The sequence below is a fragment of the Mugil cephalus genome, chromosome 14, assembly GCF_022458985.1.
Source record: "Mugil cephalus isolate CIBA_MC_2020 chromosome 14, CIBA_Mcephalus_1.1, whole genome shotgun sequence".
Taxonomy (NCBI): domain Eukaryota; kingdom Metazoa; phylum Chordata; class Actinopteri; order Mugiliformes; family Mugilidae; genus Mugil; species Mugil cephalus.
Window position 1 is genome coordinate 17491970 of NC_061783.1, and position 20541 is coordinate 17512510.

The 20541-nt window shown below is 45.7% G+C and overlaps 1 protein-coding gene across 1 annotated transcript in view; it reads right to left on the reverse strand.

Moving 5' to 3' along the window:
- sdc2 (syndecan 2) overlaps positions 1–19133 on the reverse strand; it is a 40369-nt gene extending 21236 nt beyond the window's left edge. Inside the window, exon 1 of the mRNA XM_047604763.1 lies at positions 18679–19133. Within this exon, the coding sequence (XP_047460719.1) occupies positions 18679–18738 (60 nt within the window). The 5' untranslated portion in view covers positions 18739–19133. The remainder of the gene's footprint in view (positions 1–18678) is intronic.
- Positions 19134–20541: the final 1408 nt, after the last annotated feature.

Sequence of the window (20541 nt, forward strand, 5' to 3'; positions counted from 1 at the left end):
TACGCTGCTACGCTCAACGTGTATCCTCACAGGAGTTGAGCGTAGCGCACGTTAGAGAACACAGAACGTAGGACCCGTGTAGCACGACCCCCTCCGTTCAAGCGTTCTCATCTTTCAGTTTCCGGCCCCGCTATGCGACGCTCACCTCGGTGGGCAGGAATGCGCGCACGCGCTATACATCCACCGCTATTTAAATGCATGCGCGCGACTGTTATCCAGCGCTTCGGCGTCAAACGGCTTTTTCCGGGCTCCCTCGGTGCCAGCGCGCGGGCTTTTCGGTCGAGCGGCACGCGGGGCCAGAAACTGAAGCTCTGCTGTGTTAGCAGCCAACAAACAGATGCACACACACTCTCCCGGTTTATAGGCTTGGAAAGACGTACACTTAACAGAGGGAGCCAGGACCATCTGTAAGGGAGACGGAAGACAAGTATCTCTTTATCTCGTGTCCTTGGAGCTGCACGCTGAGGAGGCGGGTTGAACCGAGTGCTAACGCGTGTATTTGCAGAAGCTTATGGGATACGCTGTAGGAATAATGAGCCATATTAGGTTTTTTTTACATTAGGGGAAATACATGTAGTTCATAATAAGTAGCTCATTAAATAGAAAAAAAAAAAAGTTTGACATGCAGCATCAATCTTGTCAAATGACAGGGTGTGAACTATGGACTGTTAATGAAAGTAGCTGGTGAGAGACGTTCCTTCCTTCCTCTATCACCATCAACACTCATGAACTTATGATTATGATTTTCATGGCTGTTTTTTAGTCCTGGTAGAGTGCAACACTGTACTGGTAAATTTGTACACATAAAATAAAGTAAAATACTCTATTAACTTCATAAGATTACAAGTACATGTGCATATCAGAAATCCGGATCTTTAGCAGCTATGGTTGCACTTTAATAACAATAATAACAATAACAACAAAAACAATAAACAAATTCTAATAACTATATCTCAAATGACTGTGTATATCACCGTTCATAATACTCCTAATAACAACTAGGCAGACTTGCCTTTGACATGTAATGCAGTGGCTTTAGTCACTGCCAGAACTGTGTCTCTTTGCAGATGAGAAAGTCTCCAATTATAGAAGCCAGACGGCCTGCGAGTCCTGTGACCGGTGGCACCGATGCGTCGCTTAGCCGCATTTCTGCACTTGTTGACATTCGGCTACAATATCTGACCACTTCCTTCTCACTTCTCGAAAATTAAATTCTAGAAACCGGAGATTCATGTACTGTATTTCACACTTTGTGTTCCGCTTCCCCACATCTCATTTACATTCGAGTGAAGCGCGCGACAGCAAAGAAACCTGCACAGATACTCGTCTAAATCAGGATTTGTTGATGACAGATGAACAAAATATGATTTGCATTAGAAAACAAAACCCTCAATAAATATAGCCGCCATTATTGAACAAAGGTAGAAGACTTCAAAAGCTTCACAGGGGCTCCCGGCTCAGAAGCATCGCGCTGCCTGTTACATAAACCTCTGCTGTGCATACACACCTGTGCCACAGGCCACCGCACACTTTCACACCGTGTCTCTTCTGGAAACACACGCTCACGCAGACACATATGTACACATAAAGTTCCACATGTTCACCTGAACTACGTACCGTGCTCGTTTGACCTGTGCAGTGACCTGTTTTCATACAGTGTGCACACGCAAGGCCTTCCTGTACTTACACACACACACACACACACACACACACACACACACACACACACACACACACACACACACACACACACATCCATCCATAGAAACATGTCCTCCATCAGGTAGTCGAGTCAGTGCTGCGGAAAGGGATGAATGTGGTCTTTTTCATTCCAGCACTTACACAGGTGTTGCATCTGCTGGACGGTGCACACATGCAAATATGGACGCCATTTGTGTGCGCGCTAATCTCGCTGTACAAACACAGCGTACAAATATCGAGCGTTCAGCACCACTGATTGTGCTCCGCAACAAGAAAGCGCACACATACTCTACTGGAATGTGTTTTGTTTGAACCCTATCCTTATAATTACGCCTTTGTACTCGCGCCCTTTGTTCTTACAGCTAACAGTTGCTCAAGTATTGCCAAATGCTGGTCATGTAAACTACATGGAAAAAAAAATAAGATACGTCGTGGGCCTTTTAACCTTCTGTCCTCAGTCTCCTATTAGCCGTTTTACCTCTGGTATGCACATAATGTCTCACATGAAGGGGACCCGGTGGAGGTTTTGAACTCGGCGCCCTTAATCTTGGAAACAATGGCATGCGCGCAGTCCCAGGCGCAGGAGGGGGGTCAGTGTCATTAATCACTGATCATGTGCTCCAGACTTAGAGCTAAGCTAATTAACTCGTCTTGTAACAATCAAGGTGGAGGGTCGATTCACTTTCAGCACTGCACCGATTCAAACGGACAATTAGTGAGTTTGTCCCGTTCTAAAAGATGTCTGATGTCTTCTCTGTATATATATATATATATATATATATATATATATATATATATATACGTATAATAAATGGATTGTTAGCGGTCGCCGCCACATAATCCACCAGTGCTCCTTGTCACAACACGTCTCTCACACCTCACATGGTCTGGTTTTCTCTGTCGCTTCGTCAACAGACCGACATGGTTTCCATTAACTCCCTTTAAAAAGTATGTGTGTGTGTGTGCATGTGTTTCTTGCTTTGCAGATGGTAGGTGTGTGAAAGAAAGAGAGAAAGAAAGAAAGAAAGAAAGAAAGAAAGAAAGAACCACGAGGTCAGATTTAAATTTAACGTAGTCTAGTTGTTTTTTTTACCCATTTTAGCGTCTGGAAGTCTACGTGTGTTTGTGTGTGTGTGTGTGTGTGTGTGTGTGTGTGTGTGTGTGTGTGTGTGTGTGTGTGTGTGTCTCTAACCAAAAAAGAAAAACCTTGAGCTCTTCATTGCCACATCATTAACACCAGAACATAAAAGCTCACCGGAGGACTGTGGGGGTCAAAGTTTGACCCAAGTCTTCCTCACATAATAAACTACAACGGATATAGAGGCTCGATCGGACGTGGAGGATTTAAGAGAGAGGTTGAAAGTTTGTGGCGATTTAGAAATTGACCCTGTTTATTTAGCTTGTCCCAAATGCTGCAGCCATTCACTCGCTCATTCTTCACTTAAAGTGACTAAATGTTACGTGTATTTGCCTTAAAGAGCCGAAACTCAGATAATCGAACACGCCGCGTTTTCCGTTTACGCGGTTATCGGCGCGCGGGACAAAAATGATGATGTACCACATTCCTCGGGATGCCAATCTCCCGTCGCTGCCAGCTCTGACAGATAGCCCTTCATCACCTGAGATGAAAGCCAGCGGGGAGAGGAGGAGAGAAGCAGATGGGGCAGAGGCAGACGAGGAGGGGGAAGAGGGAGGAGCCCAATTTCGCCGCTTTGTTGGCTGATCTAGTTCAATCCATGCGGTGTGGCGATTGAATTCCCCATCCAAGCCCTTTCCTTAAGAGGATTTAGACTCAAGAGAGGCGGCGGGCCATAGGGCCGCAGTGTGAGGGGAGCAACCCCTGTCGGGATGATGGGAGTGATGGAGGAGGAAGGGAGCGAGGAGGAAAGATTGGAAGTTTGCCGACAAGCGAGTGAGGATTCTCATGTCGCTGCTTTCCTTGCGGGAATAACGACATTTAAATAGAAGAAACGGTTAAAGGGGGATGTGACAGTGGCGGCGATTTAAGGAGTGGATGAACAGAAGGAGAGCAAAGGCACTGGAAGGATGAGAGGAGATGAGAGGGGTGGCAGGTGGTGATCTCTGATCCCATTATACAGGGCTTATCCTGAGCAGCAGTGAGCACGTTTGCATGTAATTGTGTGCGTCGTTGCCGTTGGTACGACAGTGACACGAACCCGGTCCGTCAGTCAACCTGTGACCAGACCTGAAGAAAAACTAAGATGTGTCAAAACACCGAACGCTGCAGTTCCTCAAACGGCCACTTGAGGCTGACTCCAAAAATAACACAATCCCTATAGACATCAATGTTCAAATGCACCATTACATCAGAAACAAAAAATGTTTACAGTCTGGTACTTAAAACATTTTGATCTCTATAGGTAATTTCCCCCCATTCATGATATCAAAGCTTAAAGTTACGCTAATTTAGGGTGTGGCTGCTTTGGATGAAAGGTGAGTGATGTCTGCCCCAACGTCACCTGGCCTCCTCGGCTCCATTCATGCTGCGACTCTTTGAACATTTTTTTTTTTTTTTTTTTTTGGATTAGCAGAGTTGTCAAGATGGCGCCGGGCAGGAAACTGATCTCGACAGCAGCTACGGTTGACCTCGCATGGGATTTGCCCATATACATACACATAATACGAATATTTAAGAGGCCTTTGTAGTATATCTGAATGTTAAAACCTTTTCTGCATGGGACAAATGAATAACCAAAGACGTGAATGTTTACTTACATGAAACCCTTCTTAATAAGCCATTTCTTTGTCGCTTTGTCTTTCGTGTCTGAATGCTCTCCATCTCACCCCAGCGTCAAAAAGCGTCTGACGGCTCTTCGCTCGTCACGGAACTGTGCGCGAGTTTTATCATTTAGCATCGGCTAAATAATAAAACTCTGGCTTCAGAGCTGGAGAGAAACAACGGTTTGACACAGAGAGCCTGAGAGCTGGCAGCGCGAGTCCGAAGCGTCGTCACGTACGGTACAGTATGTGCAGGGTTATATTAATAGTCGTTTAGCCGGTGTGTCTGGGTCACCGTGGTGTTGTTTCTAAAACACGCACCATTCAAGTTAAGGCTGCAGAAAACACCACAGGTAATAGCGTTTACAGCGACTAAACTACACTGATTTAACTCCGATAACTGTTGTTCACAATGTGACCTTTGTTCACAGGGAGCCCCACAACGGCTTTGCTTAATAACATTGCTTTGACAATCAAGTCTGAGCCCCCGTGTCACAATGTAACCTCTGGGAATGTGCTGGTCAGTGTTGGCGTTAGACTAAGATGTTAAGAAAATACAAAAAAAAATCAACAATTGAAACATTGACACGTGAGGGGTTTTGTAGAGTATAAATAGTTATGAGCAACTTCAATTGATTTGACCAGATTATTGTGTTCCTGTCAACCTTGAACTCAGTGATATAGTTTTAACTTTTAACATAGTTTAAATTTTTCTTTATGACTCTTAAAACAGACCTGAGGAAAATAAGCTACATTTAACTCACTGCGGGTGCTCCTTCAGCCCCCGTAGCCGTTAGAAGCGTAACTCCTGACAAGAGCTTTGAAGGAACAAAAGAAAAGTTTCCAGCCACCATGAAGTCTCTCTTTTTTTTTCTTTTTTTTTTTTGGAAAAGTAGCACGCAGGCCAGAGCATGAACAGAACAGTGCCTACATGCAGCATGACTCATATAATTGCACATTAATGACATCGTCTAATTATTATGGGGAGCCATTCAGCAGACTCAGCGTAGGTTCCACAACCGCTGCTTCTTCAATTTCTTCGGTCTCCATCGGTAGAAACACGTCACTAAAACCTGACTGAGGACATGATTTTATTTTAGAATCTGGACACACGCTGCATGACTACCTTCCTGATACTCTGTAGGTCTCCCTTGTGCCTCAGAAACAGTTGTGGCTCATCAGAGAATGGACATGGGTCTTCTGAGGGTGTCCTGTGGTGAATTTGGAGGCCAGGACGACACCTTTTGCTGTTTTTTTATGTTTTTCGGGTTGTTCCTAAAGCGTTTTTGTGTGTGTCTGTGTCAGGCTGCATCCGGCTGGTGCCATCAAGGAGCATCATATTGCTATGGGGTGGGGGTGCCTTCTCTGGGCTAGGCGGGTGCTACATGTCTAAGCAACAGCCACACAAATGAATGCTAAGTCAAAAAGTTTCCCGGAAAAACAATGAATAGTCACATGATACTTCACCTGTAAGTGGTCATAATGTTATGCCTGATCGTTGTATATTTAATTCCTATCGTTTAAATAATGAAAAGTCCACCAACGGAGGACTCGGGAGCTAAATTCTGAAGCTGATTTTTTGTGTTGCGCCGTAAAAAACAATATATAGCTCTAGATGTGATCGTCTAACCAGATGTGGTGCTTTGAAGAGGAGCTTCAGAGGGAAGCACGAATCCCCAGATCACGTCTCCACTGCCGCACAGTCGCATGTGGGGATTGACTGTAGCGAGTCACCTGAGGTTCACTTGGCACATGCAGAAGATTAGCCAACTCTGCCTTTAAAGCATTTCAGACCTCTTAGCAGCGTTGTCCTACATACATCAAAACTTGGAGAACAGGTAGTAGCACACTCACCATTAGGTTTTTTTTTTTTTTTAACAGTCTCAGGAGCAGTGTTTGCAAGTTACACAAATTTCAAGAGAAGCAGAAACAACGAGTTTGTTAATGAATTATCATTCAGCTTCACGACTATCTGATTATTTACTTAGAATAAGGATTTTTTCTTGCATATAACATACAATTTCACACATTTTCATAACTTACAGGCCAAGTAAATTAACAAAAATACTTTAACTTAGGTTACAGGACACGAACAAGTTCATCAGTAACACAAAACAACAAATGTGATTTTGTCTGCACCATCATAGCTGCTCGACAGAAACACCACCCGAGTGGACGGTGCTGTGTGTGTTTGTTTGTTTCCGTCGGAGCAATGTGCTCCACAAATAAAGGTTAACAGATGCAGACCAGCTGCCTGATGCTGGATGCATTCCTGTCTTATCAAGCAAAACTACAAAGGGCCTACAAGTAAGCTCACAGATACAAGTAAACAACTGAGGCCAATCCGTGTGAAATCCTCCGGGGTACGTGTGTGTAGCCGTTCAGTTTTGATTAGCCCCAGACTTGAACTCAAGTGGATTACTTGGATTCTTTTTTTTTTTTTTTCTCCTCCATTCTGTCGAATTTAAAAAGGGTGAGGATACGCTTCGCTTTCTTGGGAATATTTTGTATGGCTTTTTTTTTTTTTTTTTACAGAGTAAGCTGTCGCGCATATTTGAAAATGACACAGTGAAATTCTTATTCATGTCCCATCCTATGTAAATAATTGAGCGGATTCTGGCAACCAAAATAGACTCTGTGCTGCTCGTCACCACAACTAGGCTGCACTTTCAATCTTTAATGACTATGTGAAAGAATAAGCTAAAACTTTCTAAGAGTGCCAATTTATCAAGACGGAAAACACACGTTCGGCCGAAAGAAACACACAATTAGCAAGAACCCGAGCACAGAAGAGAGAGGTTGTTTTTTATTTTTTTTTTGTGTGTGTGTGTGTGTGTGTGTGTGTGTGTGCACTTCCACATTTGGAAGCGGGACAGAAATTACGACCAAAACTCCTGAAGCTAAAAATGGCTTTTAAAGCCTCTGCCAAACCTCTACTCCCTCGCTCACTACAGTACACGTCCTTTTCCCCAAATCCTCCCCTGCACTGTAATTCTGCAGGAATGTGCGGTTTTCTGAAGACGGCAGCCTCGCTTTTCCTGAAAGGTCCTAAAGACAAACAAAAGGCGCTGGCCGACTGGTTTTTACCAGGTTTTGGCCCGAGGACGCCGGGGTCTCAAAAGCTCTTAGGGAAAACCTCGGAAAACAATACGAGACGAAACAGTAAGCTCCGGTCGACGGCATGAGATGGAGAAGCTTTAAAGACCGTAAAGTAAAAACAGACAAAGGTATGCCGTGAAAGCTGAGGGAGGGGAGGGGAGGGGAGGGGGAGGGGAGGGGAGCGGGGGTTGTGGTCACGCATCCCCACAGCAAAGAGAAGCCACTATCAAAAAAACCCACCACGCAACAGATGTTTCGCACTGCAGGTCTAAAAACACTCGCTGCGGTCGCCGAGTCACGCGGAGCGGAGTGCAGCCGCACTAAACAAAAGCAGGGGCTGCAACAGTAAGCAGCAATCTTCAAAAGGGCCCGTCTCAAACGGACCCTTCAGAGCAGTGTGTGTCGACGCAGACTGTGTGTAGGCACACGCATGGATGTGGATGTGGTGAGGCCAGTGGAGTTCATCAGATTGTCACTCCGCACTGGCTACAGACGATAAAGCAGGAGGGAGCCGATTCAACCGGACTTATTGTCATAACAAATGCAGAAATCGGTCTTTTCACATGATAATTACGTCATTATGTGTTATTAAGTTGGTCACAGAGTATGAAATCAGAGCATTTTGATCTTAAATCTGCATTACGACTCTTTATTCAACACTCTCAAACCACCGGAAGGACGAATGAGACAGAGATTTTCAGAAAAGAGCAGCCGAGCAGCCGAAGATGGGCCGTGATAATTGGGATTTTCTTCTCATCGCGCGACTCGACGGCGGTGTTTTCTTAGACTTCTCGCATCTCTTTTCCATTCCGAGGCTGAGCCGAGAGATTTTCTCGAACCTGACAAAAAATCACTCCGCGGCCAAAGCCGACACTGCTCGTTTTCACAGGTCGCGGAGATCCCTCCGTGACTGACGAAGTCGTTTTAACACAGTTAAGCTGTGGAATTCCCTTTTTTTTTTTTTTTGGAGCGTGGGTGGGTTCGCCACCGCCGCAGAAACTTCGTTGAACTGTGTTCCTAATTCAGTCTGTCAGACTTAAACTTAGATTTTGTGGATCCACAAGGGAAACTGTTTGGTCAGAGTAGCTCCGAAAAAAAACACTTGTTAAAAACAAACAAAAAATTACAATAAAATACTAAAGAAACATAAATAAAATTAATTAATTAGATATATATGTTACGAGTAACCATGCCCACACTACCTATTTCCAGTCTCCCAGTCATACATTTTTTTTAAAAATATTTTTGATTTATGCAGTAGATGTTGTTGCTGTCGACTCAAACTGTTGAACGCTGGAATAATGCATCGAAAAAAGTTTCATCACACTCATGTGCAATAATAAATAATTATTTATCACTGTACCTGTTGAGTTTTCATGTAAACACGAGTTAAATTTATGTTTAGCAAAATTCTCTTTTGCCTCTTTCGGTTCTAATAAATACGTTAGAATAGATTTCCTTTCTCCCAGAGTGACTCATTTTATTTATTTATTTATTTTTTAATGTTGTGTATTCATTCTCACAAGTGCACCTAGTGGACACTTGTTAGTTCAAACCTTTCTGAACCTTTCTGACTGAACCCTCATTCTCTGGACTCAGAGCTCTGAACCTGGAGGCTCCAGACAGAGAGGAGGAGGAGGATGAGGAGGAGGAGGAGGACGAGGAGGATGAGGAGGATGAGGAGGAGGAGGAGGAGGAGGACCCTGCAGATTCTGGAAAGGAAGCGGTCATGAAGCCGTTTTCGCTCAGCCACCCAATCACTCGGTTAAACAAATTATCATCATCAAAGTAATCAAGCTCTGCGCCCTGCCTGCCTCCATTTTACCATGAAAACTGGATTAACCATAGCGTGAAAACGATACGGATTACAAGAGAAGCTGTGACCTTGGCAGCTGGAAGCAGGATGGAGGGAGGGGGGGGGGGAGAGAGAGAGAGAGCTGGAGAGAGACAAAGGGGAAAGGTGGAAGCAGGAGAGGGAGGAGACGAACGCAAAAGTGTTTAGAGGAGCACTTTCAAGTGTCAAGGAAGAAAGAGTTTTGTTTTGTTTTCTGCTTGTCTACGGTGGTCTTTGTCTTTTTCAAATAAAGGGCGGCAGATGGAAAATAATCGAAAGTAGTGAACATTTAACTCACATCAGGGATCTGCTGTTTCAAGTTCTGTCCTGTGTATGTTTGCGGTACTTGCTGTGGTTGTATGGTCCTGGATAAGTGAATTGTAATCATTGTACTTCTTCGTCTTGTAGTGCTATGGCAGACAGCAGCAGTGATCTTCTTCCACTCTGTTAATTACATGCGACGTGCCTCCGTAAGATGACACCCCGCTGCCGTGTGTTATTTGCTCCAAACTAGCGAATGGAGACCCACCCAATGTGCGTGTGTGCGTTTTTGTGGAAACACGGCCAATGCAAATATGAGAAAATCTGCAAACAGAACGCGGTCTACCCTGCAAAAAACACATTTCCAGTAAAGGGGTCGAAGGGTCGGCCATGTACCTGACAGCCGACGCGACGCGTTCTGACCGGCAGCCTCTGTTTGTTTAAAGACCTGTCTCTGAAACTGTGCACCCCGTTGGAGGGGGGCTGCGCGACCGCCCTCCGAAGAAGAGCGCCGGCAGCGGGCACGTCGGCGATATTTGCGTTTAAAAAAAATCAAAATGGTCTCCGCCTGACACGGCATCCCTCCAGTCCAAAGCCCTCTCTGCGCCGCGTAACAAACCCAGGCTCCGCTGAGAGGGTTTACCGTCGGTGCCGAGAACACAGACGGCTGTTAACAGAATGCATTAGTGAAGATCAACTCGCCCAGTAGAGTCGCCACATCAGTGCCTCCGCTCGTGTCAACAGCCGCGGCGCACGGACGTGACGAGGCTCGGCCCGCAAACTTAACCGGGCACGTCGAATTTGCCTTCGGAGCTTAATATTTAAATAACACCGACGGTATCGAACCGCGAAACAATACGCAGCATCCAGCGGAGTCAGAAACAGCAGGCGAGGCGCTGGTAACGATGCCAACTGCGCGGGGAAGTCATTTTCTTCTACGAGGCTATAATAGGTTGCACACGTTTCGGCCCATTAAGCCGCGCGTCCTATACATTCGTCATTTCGATTCCTGCGGAACAATTACAGATAGAACAAGTGAAGGATGAACCGATTGAACTATGCTGATAATTGGCTATTTTTTTCCCCTTCGAAGATGCGTTTCATACAAATTTTTCAAACAGATAAGAGTAATTAATGGAAACGCGGCCTCAATGTCAACTCGTCTGAAGCGTTCAAAACCGATAATTACGATCCAGTTATAGCTTGGACCTTGGTGGTTCAGGCTTAAAGTTACACTTGCGGAAGAAGAAATAGCTTATAGTGACTCAAGTTAATTAACGTGACACATTTGAGCTTATGTTAGCTAATGCTGGTGTCTTGTGAAAGTCAACAGAGAATAAAAACACTTGGCTAAGCTACACATTAAAGTTGGGGGACATTTGCTGATGTTCTGAACGTTGAGTTTAAAGACCAAGCATTTTTCAGGGTGTTTCAGAGTCGGTGCGAAAACACCAACGCGTCTGATCCTCCGACGCAAATGAAACTCCACTCCAAATATATATTTTTATGTGCTCTCAGCAATGTCCCTCGGCATATTTCCCCCCTTTCCTAACCGCCCTTAGCTCATTCGGTCTCACAGCGTGAGTCACCGTCTGGACCGGCTTCACGATGCGGTCACGGTTCAGACTTTTCGAGCACGGGACGTCTGCCACAGCGCTACAAAAGCACATCCCCGGACACGGACGCGGGGGTCTTCGCTTCCACAGTCGCTCCGAGTCAAAATACGGAACCGGAGAAAACCGCATCAAAGTCAGCGGCAACCACTGGCCTTTGGAATTAAGCTAGAAGTAAAAACAAGAGCATGAGGACGACTAAAAAAAAAAAAAAAGAAGAGGGGGGTGTATTTGCCATGAATGTGGAATTCAGGAAACAGATGCAAATTTTTAAAAGCGTGGAAACAGATTGTTATTAAGTAGCAGATCATGTGCTCATGAGGAAATTATTGAGAGCTGGCAGCTTTCAGAAGGCTACACGAGAGACGGGGAAAGAACTTTTCCTATTTTTTTTTTTTTTTTTTTCGTGGTTCGTTACAATGAGGGAAAAAAAAAACATCTCAATAATGAATATTCATGAGCACTTAATTGCAGACTTTAAAGTCACTGCTTTTCACCAAATTGAGACGGGTTAACGCAGCAGCTTTCATTTAGAGGAAAATGTGTTATGCGCCACGCGGGGAGCTCGCTAATGAATTCCCTTCTCCAGCTCATCAGCTTTCCCAAATACCCCCTGGAATCTCAGAGTTTTCTCGTGAAAACAGCCCTAAATGAAGTGATAGCGTGGAGGGTAATTTGCGGCGGATAACACGCCCCGCGTAGAAAGCGCGATTTACATTCTTTACCTCACTCATAGCTGTTTTGACTCGAGATCAGGCGGGAAGCAATGGAAACGCCAGACATTAGAGGTGTATTTTTCTGCTTGGGGAAACGCCAGCGCAGATATCAATTTGGTGCCTTTTAAAGACGATAAAGCGCCCTCGTAAAAATGAGTGAGCACAGATGTGTTAAATGCGCCGTGCCGTTTTTTCCACGGCAATCTCGGGAGTCGGATGGAAAGAGCCCAACTGACGTCATGGCTTCATATATCCACCAAGTTTTGGATGGTGCGCAGATGGAACACATGTGGCCCTCACATCATCGTCTACGCAGCAGAACAAAGTCGACCCGGAACGTTTCACAAGCGGCGTTTGATTTCACTTCATCCTTTAACGAGCCGACCGCCAAAACCTGAACCGACCACAATCTACGCTAATGACATTTAATACAGCTTTAAAGGGAACAAGTTTATTTTAGTTGGAGTCATTGGGAAAGCCGTCTAACGTCAGGATTCCTGATTTACAGTAACTGGAACTACTTAATGTACATTTTTATTTGCTTTGACTTCTCTGTGCCTATGATTTGCACCAAAAACCCACAGAAATAAGGTTCAACAGACTAATTAATAACAGTAACGCCATCCATTTCGTCAGTAAACGAACACTGCAAAACAAATCTGAGTTTACCATTATGGATGACACGCACAGATTATGTAAAAAATTTACTGTGGAAACGTGTCAATTTGCATAGAATATGAAAACACATCACTGTAGTGGGTGGTACGTCTGCTGACAAAAGAAAGCCACAACCTGATCAGAAAGCTTAGCGGAAATAAAACATCCCTGCAGTATAGCACAGCCGACACGTGTGAGCGCCTCAGCAGAGGAGACCAGTCAGTTTTCTGATCTCAAAATGACCAAGCAGAGGTGTCGGCATCGGACAATACGGGCCTGAATCACTAAGATCCCAGATAAGGGGCAATAAATTAATTATAAGATTGCGTCCACAGCTGACAACAGGTGCAAAAGTGGTCGAGGTCGCCTATTTAAATGAGGATTTTGCGCCCACCTCTGATTTTCGCAAAAGAGAATATGGGAGAACAGGCAGAATTTGAAGCCATGGAATCAAAGGTGTTAGTGCAAGAAGCAAATAAACATATTCTGGAGACATATTTTGGAGTAATATCAACATGTCCAGGAGAAACACAATATGGGAGGCTGTCTGGGACAAACAAGAAGAACACTGCATGAAATGAAGACGTAATGTGTGCAGCTACTCATGGTGCAGATAAGATGGAGCTGTCCCTCAGGTGGTTCTTCTACCGGCTCCGTTTACCTTCTTCTTCTGTGACCAGTTTTCTTGGATGTTTTTGTTCTGGGGTCATACGCCATGCACACATGCCACATGCTGGTGAAAATTGATTTCCAATCGCATTATCCGAGTGTCTTAGTCAGATAAGGAGAACTCCGATTTTAGTCAGAGCAACGCATGTACATGCACTTAAGTTGTCCAGTTAGAATCGGACGAAGGCGATGTTTTGTTTTTTTTCACGGGCATGTCGACATAGTGACTGTGTCCTCATCTGCTGCGTTTCAAACTCAGTGAAGACTCACCAGAGCAGATGCTAATGGTTGGTATGCCAACGCCAAGCAGTTTGTTCCTGCACATATAGACCGAGAAAAAACTAAACGACGTGGACGTGAGCAACCTTGTGCAGATAAAATAATACAGCTGCAGTTCCAATTACAATCAGCGCAGGTCAATGAACTTCCATGAAACGCACTCCCATCATTTTTTCCTATAAATAAACTCAACTTCTAAGTTCAGTTTTATATATATATGTCGACTGCTTGAACAATAACTTGATGGATCAGCTTGTTGTGGCGCTATTTGAACGTATCGCACAAAACCCAAATACCGAGTATGAGAAAAAAAAGTTGTCATTCAAAAGTATTAAATGGATCTTTCACATAAATTGCAACAGTATGACAATATTCCTAAAAACACACAACTGTTCCGATCAGACAACTCCAGCCATCACCTGACAAATGCAACAAATGAGTGACCCCATTTTCCAGATGCCTCCGCCCGTGTCACTTTAACTACCGCCATGTTAGACACTTTTCACACCTCGCACAGCAGAGCTCCAGACAGGTCCTGCCTGGTTTAGAAAACAAAAAAAAAAAAAAAAAAAATGAACACCAAAAGGCAGACGGAGCTCACGCTCTTCCCCCACTCCCGTCTCTGATCTCCCTCTCCTTTACCTCCGACTGACTGAAACTGGAAAGCAGCAGGCGTGCAGTTTACAAAAAAAAAAACTGAAAACAGACGTCCTGACACAGGGTTTTCCCCATTTCTCACCGTCACAGCCACAATCCCCTCCGCCGCCATCCTGCCAAGGAAGTTTCCATTTGCTAAGCTAATTAAATAGAAGAAAAACGTGAAGAAAGAGGCTGGGAACAGAGGAGGGAGCGGAGTTCCAGGTCTGCCGGGTTTAAATATTTTCGAACAGACGGCAGCGTGCGCGCGCACGGGGTTTTATCATGCGCTGGTGTGGCCTCCGATAGTCTGCTAGCTAAGGTGGCCGCGTCCCGACATAAACCAGCGCTGCTGTCGCCCAATTTCGCCGCAGCCACATCTCCCTAATGCGTTTTCCCGACGCTCGGCTGGCTGGGGATGACTTCGTATCTCAAACATTTGGCTCTGAGCTGGGATGTTAAAAAGGCACAAACAAATGCACAGTTGACAGAGTTTGACTGTTTGTGAGTCTCGACTAGTATGCACGAGTCCCTGCCAAAGTAGGGGAGGAGGGGGAGAATGGGGGAGAATGGAGGGAGGGGGGGGCTTCTTTCAAACACACATACGTCCTGCAGATGTTGGCAAATTCAATACAAGCACTCACACCTTCAGGGTAGGGAAACGGGAAAAAAATAGAGTGCATCAAAAAAAAAAAAAAACCTCTTCCTTCATCCCTCCCGGCTGCCTGAGAGGAAACACGCTGCCACTGTTCTCACCCTAATCCCAGGCACGGTGGGAGGACGGACAGCGCCTTAACCATGGAGGCAGAGAGGGAAGACGGGACGGACATCGGGAGAAACGACGAGGGGGGAAGGGAAAAGGCCGCGCGCGCGGTGACCGAAAACACGCACGGACACAAGCGGGTTCGAGAAAAGGAAGGGGGCGTCTGGTCCGTGTTTTGCTTTCAGCGGTCCAGCAGGCCCTTTCTCTCGCGGAAGTCCATTAGCGGTTGCGTAACGCTTGGCGGACAGGGACTCGGTGAATGCGCCCCCCCCGCCTCCCCCCGAAGGGGTCGGACGCTGGCGAGGAGGCAGGTCGCTCTGAAGGAACTCGGCGTTCCCATGCGTGGCGGTGGCAGATTAATGAGGAAAAAAAAAAATCTGAAAAAAAAAAGACACTTTGGCTTTTTCAGAGCCGGGACAAAAAGCCCAAGCGGTTGCACGAAAGTCGGTTTTGTCCTCAGTTTTAGGAATTCTAGGTTAATGCAAAATAAAAGAGCGGCGTTTAAATATGCAGCAGGGGGAAGCTGCAGCTGTGGCACGGCATCTGTCCTCCGCTTCTGTGTGGCAAAAACATCCTTTCGTTCCTATCCTCCGTCGTGACCCTTAATTCTTGACACGTTAATCCCGGCACGTTGCTCCTTGAAGTCACTTTTGGTGCAATATGCCACATGGTAAATATTTAGCCCACGCAGACGGGGACTCTGCTTGTTCGTCGCGAGGTACATCGGAGATAAGGTGCCTAAAAGGAAGCGTCTGTTTTTGTCAATGGTGAATGGACAGAAAATTGCCAGTGTGTACCCCACCTTCAAACTCTGAAAGCTCTTGTGCTGTGCAACAAAACGAGCGCAGCGACACATTCAGTCGAGTGGCCTTGGAGAGGGCGTCGGGACGATAACAAAAAAACCCTCAAAACAAAACGTGAAGAGAAGGAGGATTAAACATAACCTTCATATCAGTCCACAGAAAAGTAAGTGATGATGTGGGTGATTTTTTTACTTGGTTAGGGAGAGAATGATGTGAGTTTTATCAGCATTTATGGCGAAATACATGGGACAGCCTTAAGTTGAGAGGAAGGTCAGCCTGTGTGTGTGCGTGTGGGAGTGCTGTTCATTTCGTTGCCACCAAATCAGCAGATACAAAACGAGCCCTTCAGCCAGAAAATGAAACTCGAACACAGCTCTGGGACTCGGATAATACGCCCCTCACAATGGAGAGCCCGCGCCTCGTCCCCCCTCCCTCAAAAAGCCATCAAAGGCTCCACCTTTAAGTCCTGTATTTGATTCCTTGGCCTTTTCACCCTCCAAATAATGTAAGGGATTTTCTCAGGCTTAGCATGACTTTGCCGTTCGTCTACCTGGGGGCAGTTTGTCGGAGGGGTCTCGACCTCGGCCTTGCCCTTTTCGAGAGGAGGCCGAGGCGGCTTTCATCCCGCATCATCCTCACGAATGGGGGCCAGTCTATAACAAAACACCCGGGAGAGAAATAAAAACAGACACGCGAAACCTCCTCTCGTTTGTCTCCGAAATCCCTTGAACTTCAATAGAGACATTTGATGTGATTTTTTCTCCTCCGTCCTCCCTCCCCACTCTAGTTTTTTTGCCCTGACCGTCCTCGGAGGCCGGGCTCACGCCGTATCCAGCCCTCCTCTTTTAAGTGTTCCCTTTGAGTCCTGCATCAGAGAACCAGACAGCACTCAGAAACCCCCCGTAAATCAGGGACGTAAAAGGGAGGTGAACAACACCCACGCTTCCCACCAAAACACGACACAAATTACAGACCGCAACATCTGGTGAGTGGCGCACGCACCGAAAAAAACACCGCGCCGGGGCGAGGATGCGCGGCTCAGCTCAGACTCGAACCGTGCCTCCTTGTTGACGAAAGTTTGTGGAAAGCGGGGCGGGGGGGGGCTGAAAAACACGGCTCGTCTCTATGGTGACCTCATCCATTTGGAGATACGATAACAGCGCGCGAGCTTGGCTCCGCCGCGCATTCAGCGTTTCCCCTCCGACATGTGCGCGGACCTCACATGTCGCGTTAGCGCATTACTCACATAGAAACCCGGACAAGCAAACCAAAACAGGAAAAAAGTCCAGACAAATATATGAAACTGGAAAAATGAATCGCGATGGCCGTCTTCCCCCGGAGCCAAGACAGCTCGGTTTTTATCAGCATGTGTAGAACCCCGTGATGGGACGGGGTAATTAAAACACAGACAGATGTGCCCGGAGCGGGTTATCAACCACTTGCCAACACCAGCGCCAACGCGGAGAATCAATGTCACATGTCAAGTCCCGGCCAAGCCCACGGGGGACGTGGGTAACAGGGGACAGATATCGATATCAGTATCTGCCATGATTAAAGTTTTACGTACGTCTGTGTCAACCAGTTTGGAAATTTCTACACGAGATATCTCATTATTTTCGAGATTGTGGCTTAGCCAGCGAAAGATACATAAATAAATGTGTCAAGTTTTTAAGATACAGTGACACAAGAGTGTTGGCTGCACCTCTGTACTGTATATTTGAGGCTGTAATTTGTAGCAGAGGAACATTTTGAGGTCAGGTGCGAATTGGGGGCTTGCACGATAAAAATAACGTCCGGCGAGGATATCGAGATACATTTTAAAACAAACAACGAACAAAAAAACAGAAAGAGTACTGTGGCGGTGACCCCGCTCAAAACAATGAGTCATTAAAACAACAGCGACTGAATCGGCTAATTGGACAAGTGGTTCCAACAGAGGAGGAGGCGCCGTGCCAAGCGACAAGTCACAACCCACAGAGAAACAACAGCAGGGGACAATAATGACAGGGGCCGCACATGAAAGTGCCAAAATCTGTCCCTCCGGCCACCCTGCCAATTTGCAGGGTGATTCACGTTGTGACTTTAAGCTGGAACCGGAAGAAGGACAATACATGGATTATTTGTTTTTTCATTTAAAGCAAAATGAAGTTGTGATCGGCAATGCACCAAAAGAAGAGGAAAAAAATGTGATGTGCCTAGCAGGACAGATGGGTCCAATTGTGGCATTTGCTCAGTGAAGCTTCTGTTCCATCAGCTTTAACCTGCACGGATGTTGACAGGAATCTCCTCTGTGCAAGTGGCAGAGAGGCTCAGTCTCTCAGCAGTCAGTTCGCTGGCTGTATCCTTCATTTCAGACCTCCCGTCGTCTCTAACGTCCCCCTCTAATGACACATTCTGCTCAAATGTGCCTCCGAAATAACTTCGTGGCAATTCTATCAACAAAGTCCCCCCTCGAAGAGCAATAGATGGATCGAATAAAAGAAGCCGGAGGGGGGAAATACCGAGAAACACGTTGCCTTCTACAGCCTCTGTTTGGACTCGACGGGTTTATTTTAACGTGCATTTAAACTTAAAGAGAATCGTCATCACCGCAGTTCCCGAGCAAAGTGGCACAAACAGGCCTCTGTTCCCGGCGAGATACGAGAGACGGCGATGTATATGGGAGTTAAAAGCTTCATTGTGTGCGGCGTGTGTTTTTTTTTTTTTCGTATAGTAAATTAAGGCAGCACACTGTGAATAAGAAGAACGCACAAACACTGTGTTTTCTCCTAAAAACGGAAAAAAAAGCAGCAGCAGCGAGTGGGTCCGTACGTGGACATTACTCTTGCCCCTTTCTACCCCACAACTCAGTGAACAGCTTTACCTTCCACAATAAAATAAAATTTAAAAAATATACACAGAAACTTACCCTTTCCCCGGAGAGGAAGACAGTCAAGCCGAGGGTGAAAATTATCCAAACGTTCCTCATTATTCCTCTTTATTAATGAAAAGCGCACAGTTGCAAGCGAAGTGCCAAATCTTTTGCCCTTCTTCTTCTCCTTCTCCTTCTTTCTCCCTCTCGCTTTCCTCGCACCCAACTCCTGCCGCTTCTCTCTCTCTCAGGAGTGGGATCCCACCGGATACGTGTTGCGTTTTGATTATTCCTCCTCCCCTCTTTCCAGGCACTTCTTCTTCTTCTTCTTCTTCTTGCTCTTCTTCTGCGTAAATCTGACAAATGTATACAAACGAGCCCGTTTTAATAATAACTGCAGGGTCCTCCGCGCGCCGTGTGTGTCTGCACGACAACTCTGCACGAGACACCTAGCTGGCTCGCTCTCGGCTCGCTCGTTCGCTCTCTCCCTCTCTCTCACTCTATCGCTCTCTCTATTCGCTCGCTCGCGAAGCAACGAGGACAAAAGTGTGTGAAAGCGCGCGCACGACCCCCGCTCCGGTGCTCCGTGTCACCGCGAGACGGAGAGAGAACTTGCGACAAAAGTAGCCGAGAAGGAAACCCAGCAATAAATAATAACAGCAGTCACTCACAACGAACCAATTAAGATGTGTACTGACGCGAATCCTTAAAGGAACTAATTATAGTATTTTTTATTTATTTTTTTCTATTATTATTATCTCCAACTGAGATTGGAAGAGGAACGCCTTGCTGCTAAATCGCCCATTCATCCCCCTGTAACCATCATTAACTGCGCCCTAATGAGAGTCTCATGTAGCGTCTGCACCAGTTCATAAACAGGCCTCGTGTTTATCATTCAGCAACAATTATTGTTTTAGCGCAAGGTGATATCAGTGCATCTGTTCGGGTGTGAATAAAAAACACCCAAAAGAGATGGGAATAAACAGTTACATGAGGTAACCCCCACCCACTCCCCCCCCAGATCCACTGAGATCAACCATTTATGGGCAAAGTCTCCCCCTGCTGGTATAAACTCACAACTTCCTTATCATTTATAGAATATTACATTATTTAAAACCGCAACTTCACACTGTATTCTGTATCCTGTGCTTGATGCATTTAATGTCTTCGGATGTTCAGTTCCCAACATGTTAACTTTGTTGTGCATTTTTTATGTTTTGTGTTAGCCCTCACCCTGCCTTTTATCTGGAGGATTAATGGCAGATTTATACCTCCAAATGATTAGATCCTGGTTCTGTGTGCTTTTATGTAACCGTTGGGTCGTCCTGGTTTTAGCAGCTGCAGAGAGATTGATCCTTTAATTTCCTCCGTGTGTACAAAACCCCAGCTCTCACTGATGCCTTCCTATTTTGTTTTCTGCATCACAGGACTCCAAAATGAAAGATTATTGCACAGAGAGGTAGACACAGCCAAAACCGTCCGCGCATTTCCCCCATCTGCTCATATTTAAAAAGGAGCTTTATGTTTTCAAGAACATAGTTCCGACTGATTTGGGGGGGGGGGGGGAGAAAACTAGACACATGAAAATCTGAAGTGCTTTCATTTCATTTATTTATTTGGCACTTTGGTGTGGTAGTTTAAGTGAGGGCTTCACAATTAAGAGCCTTGACACTCGGTTCCAGCTGACACAGGCAAAACGCCTGCTGGTGCATGAAGGAACGCAGGCAAACGAATCTGAGGATATACGCGGAGAGAAAGCAGGAAAATGGAGAAAAATGATTTCCTTCAAAACCACTAATATACATTCTAGATGTAATTTTTCAGACGTGTGTTTCCACCCCTTAAACTTTCCTCTGACCTTTCAGCGGTGCCATCTAATACTTCACAGTCAAATTTCCAGACCCCGAACTGGATTTCTTC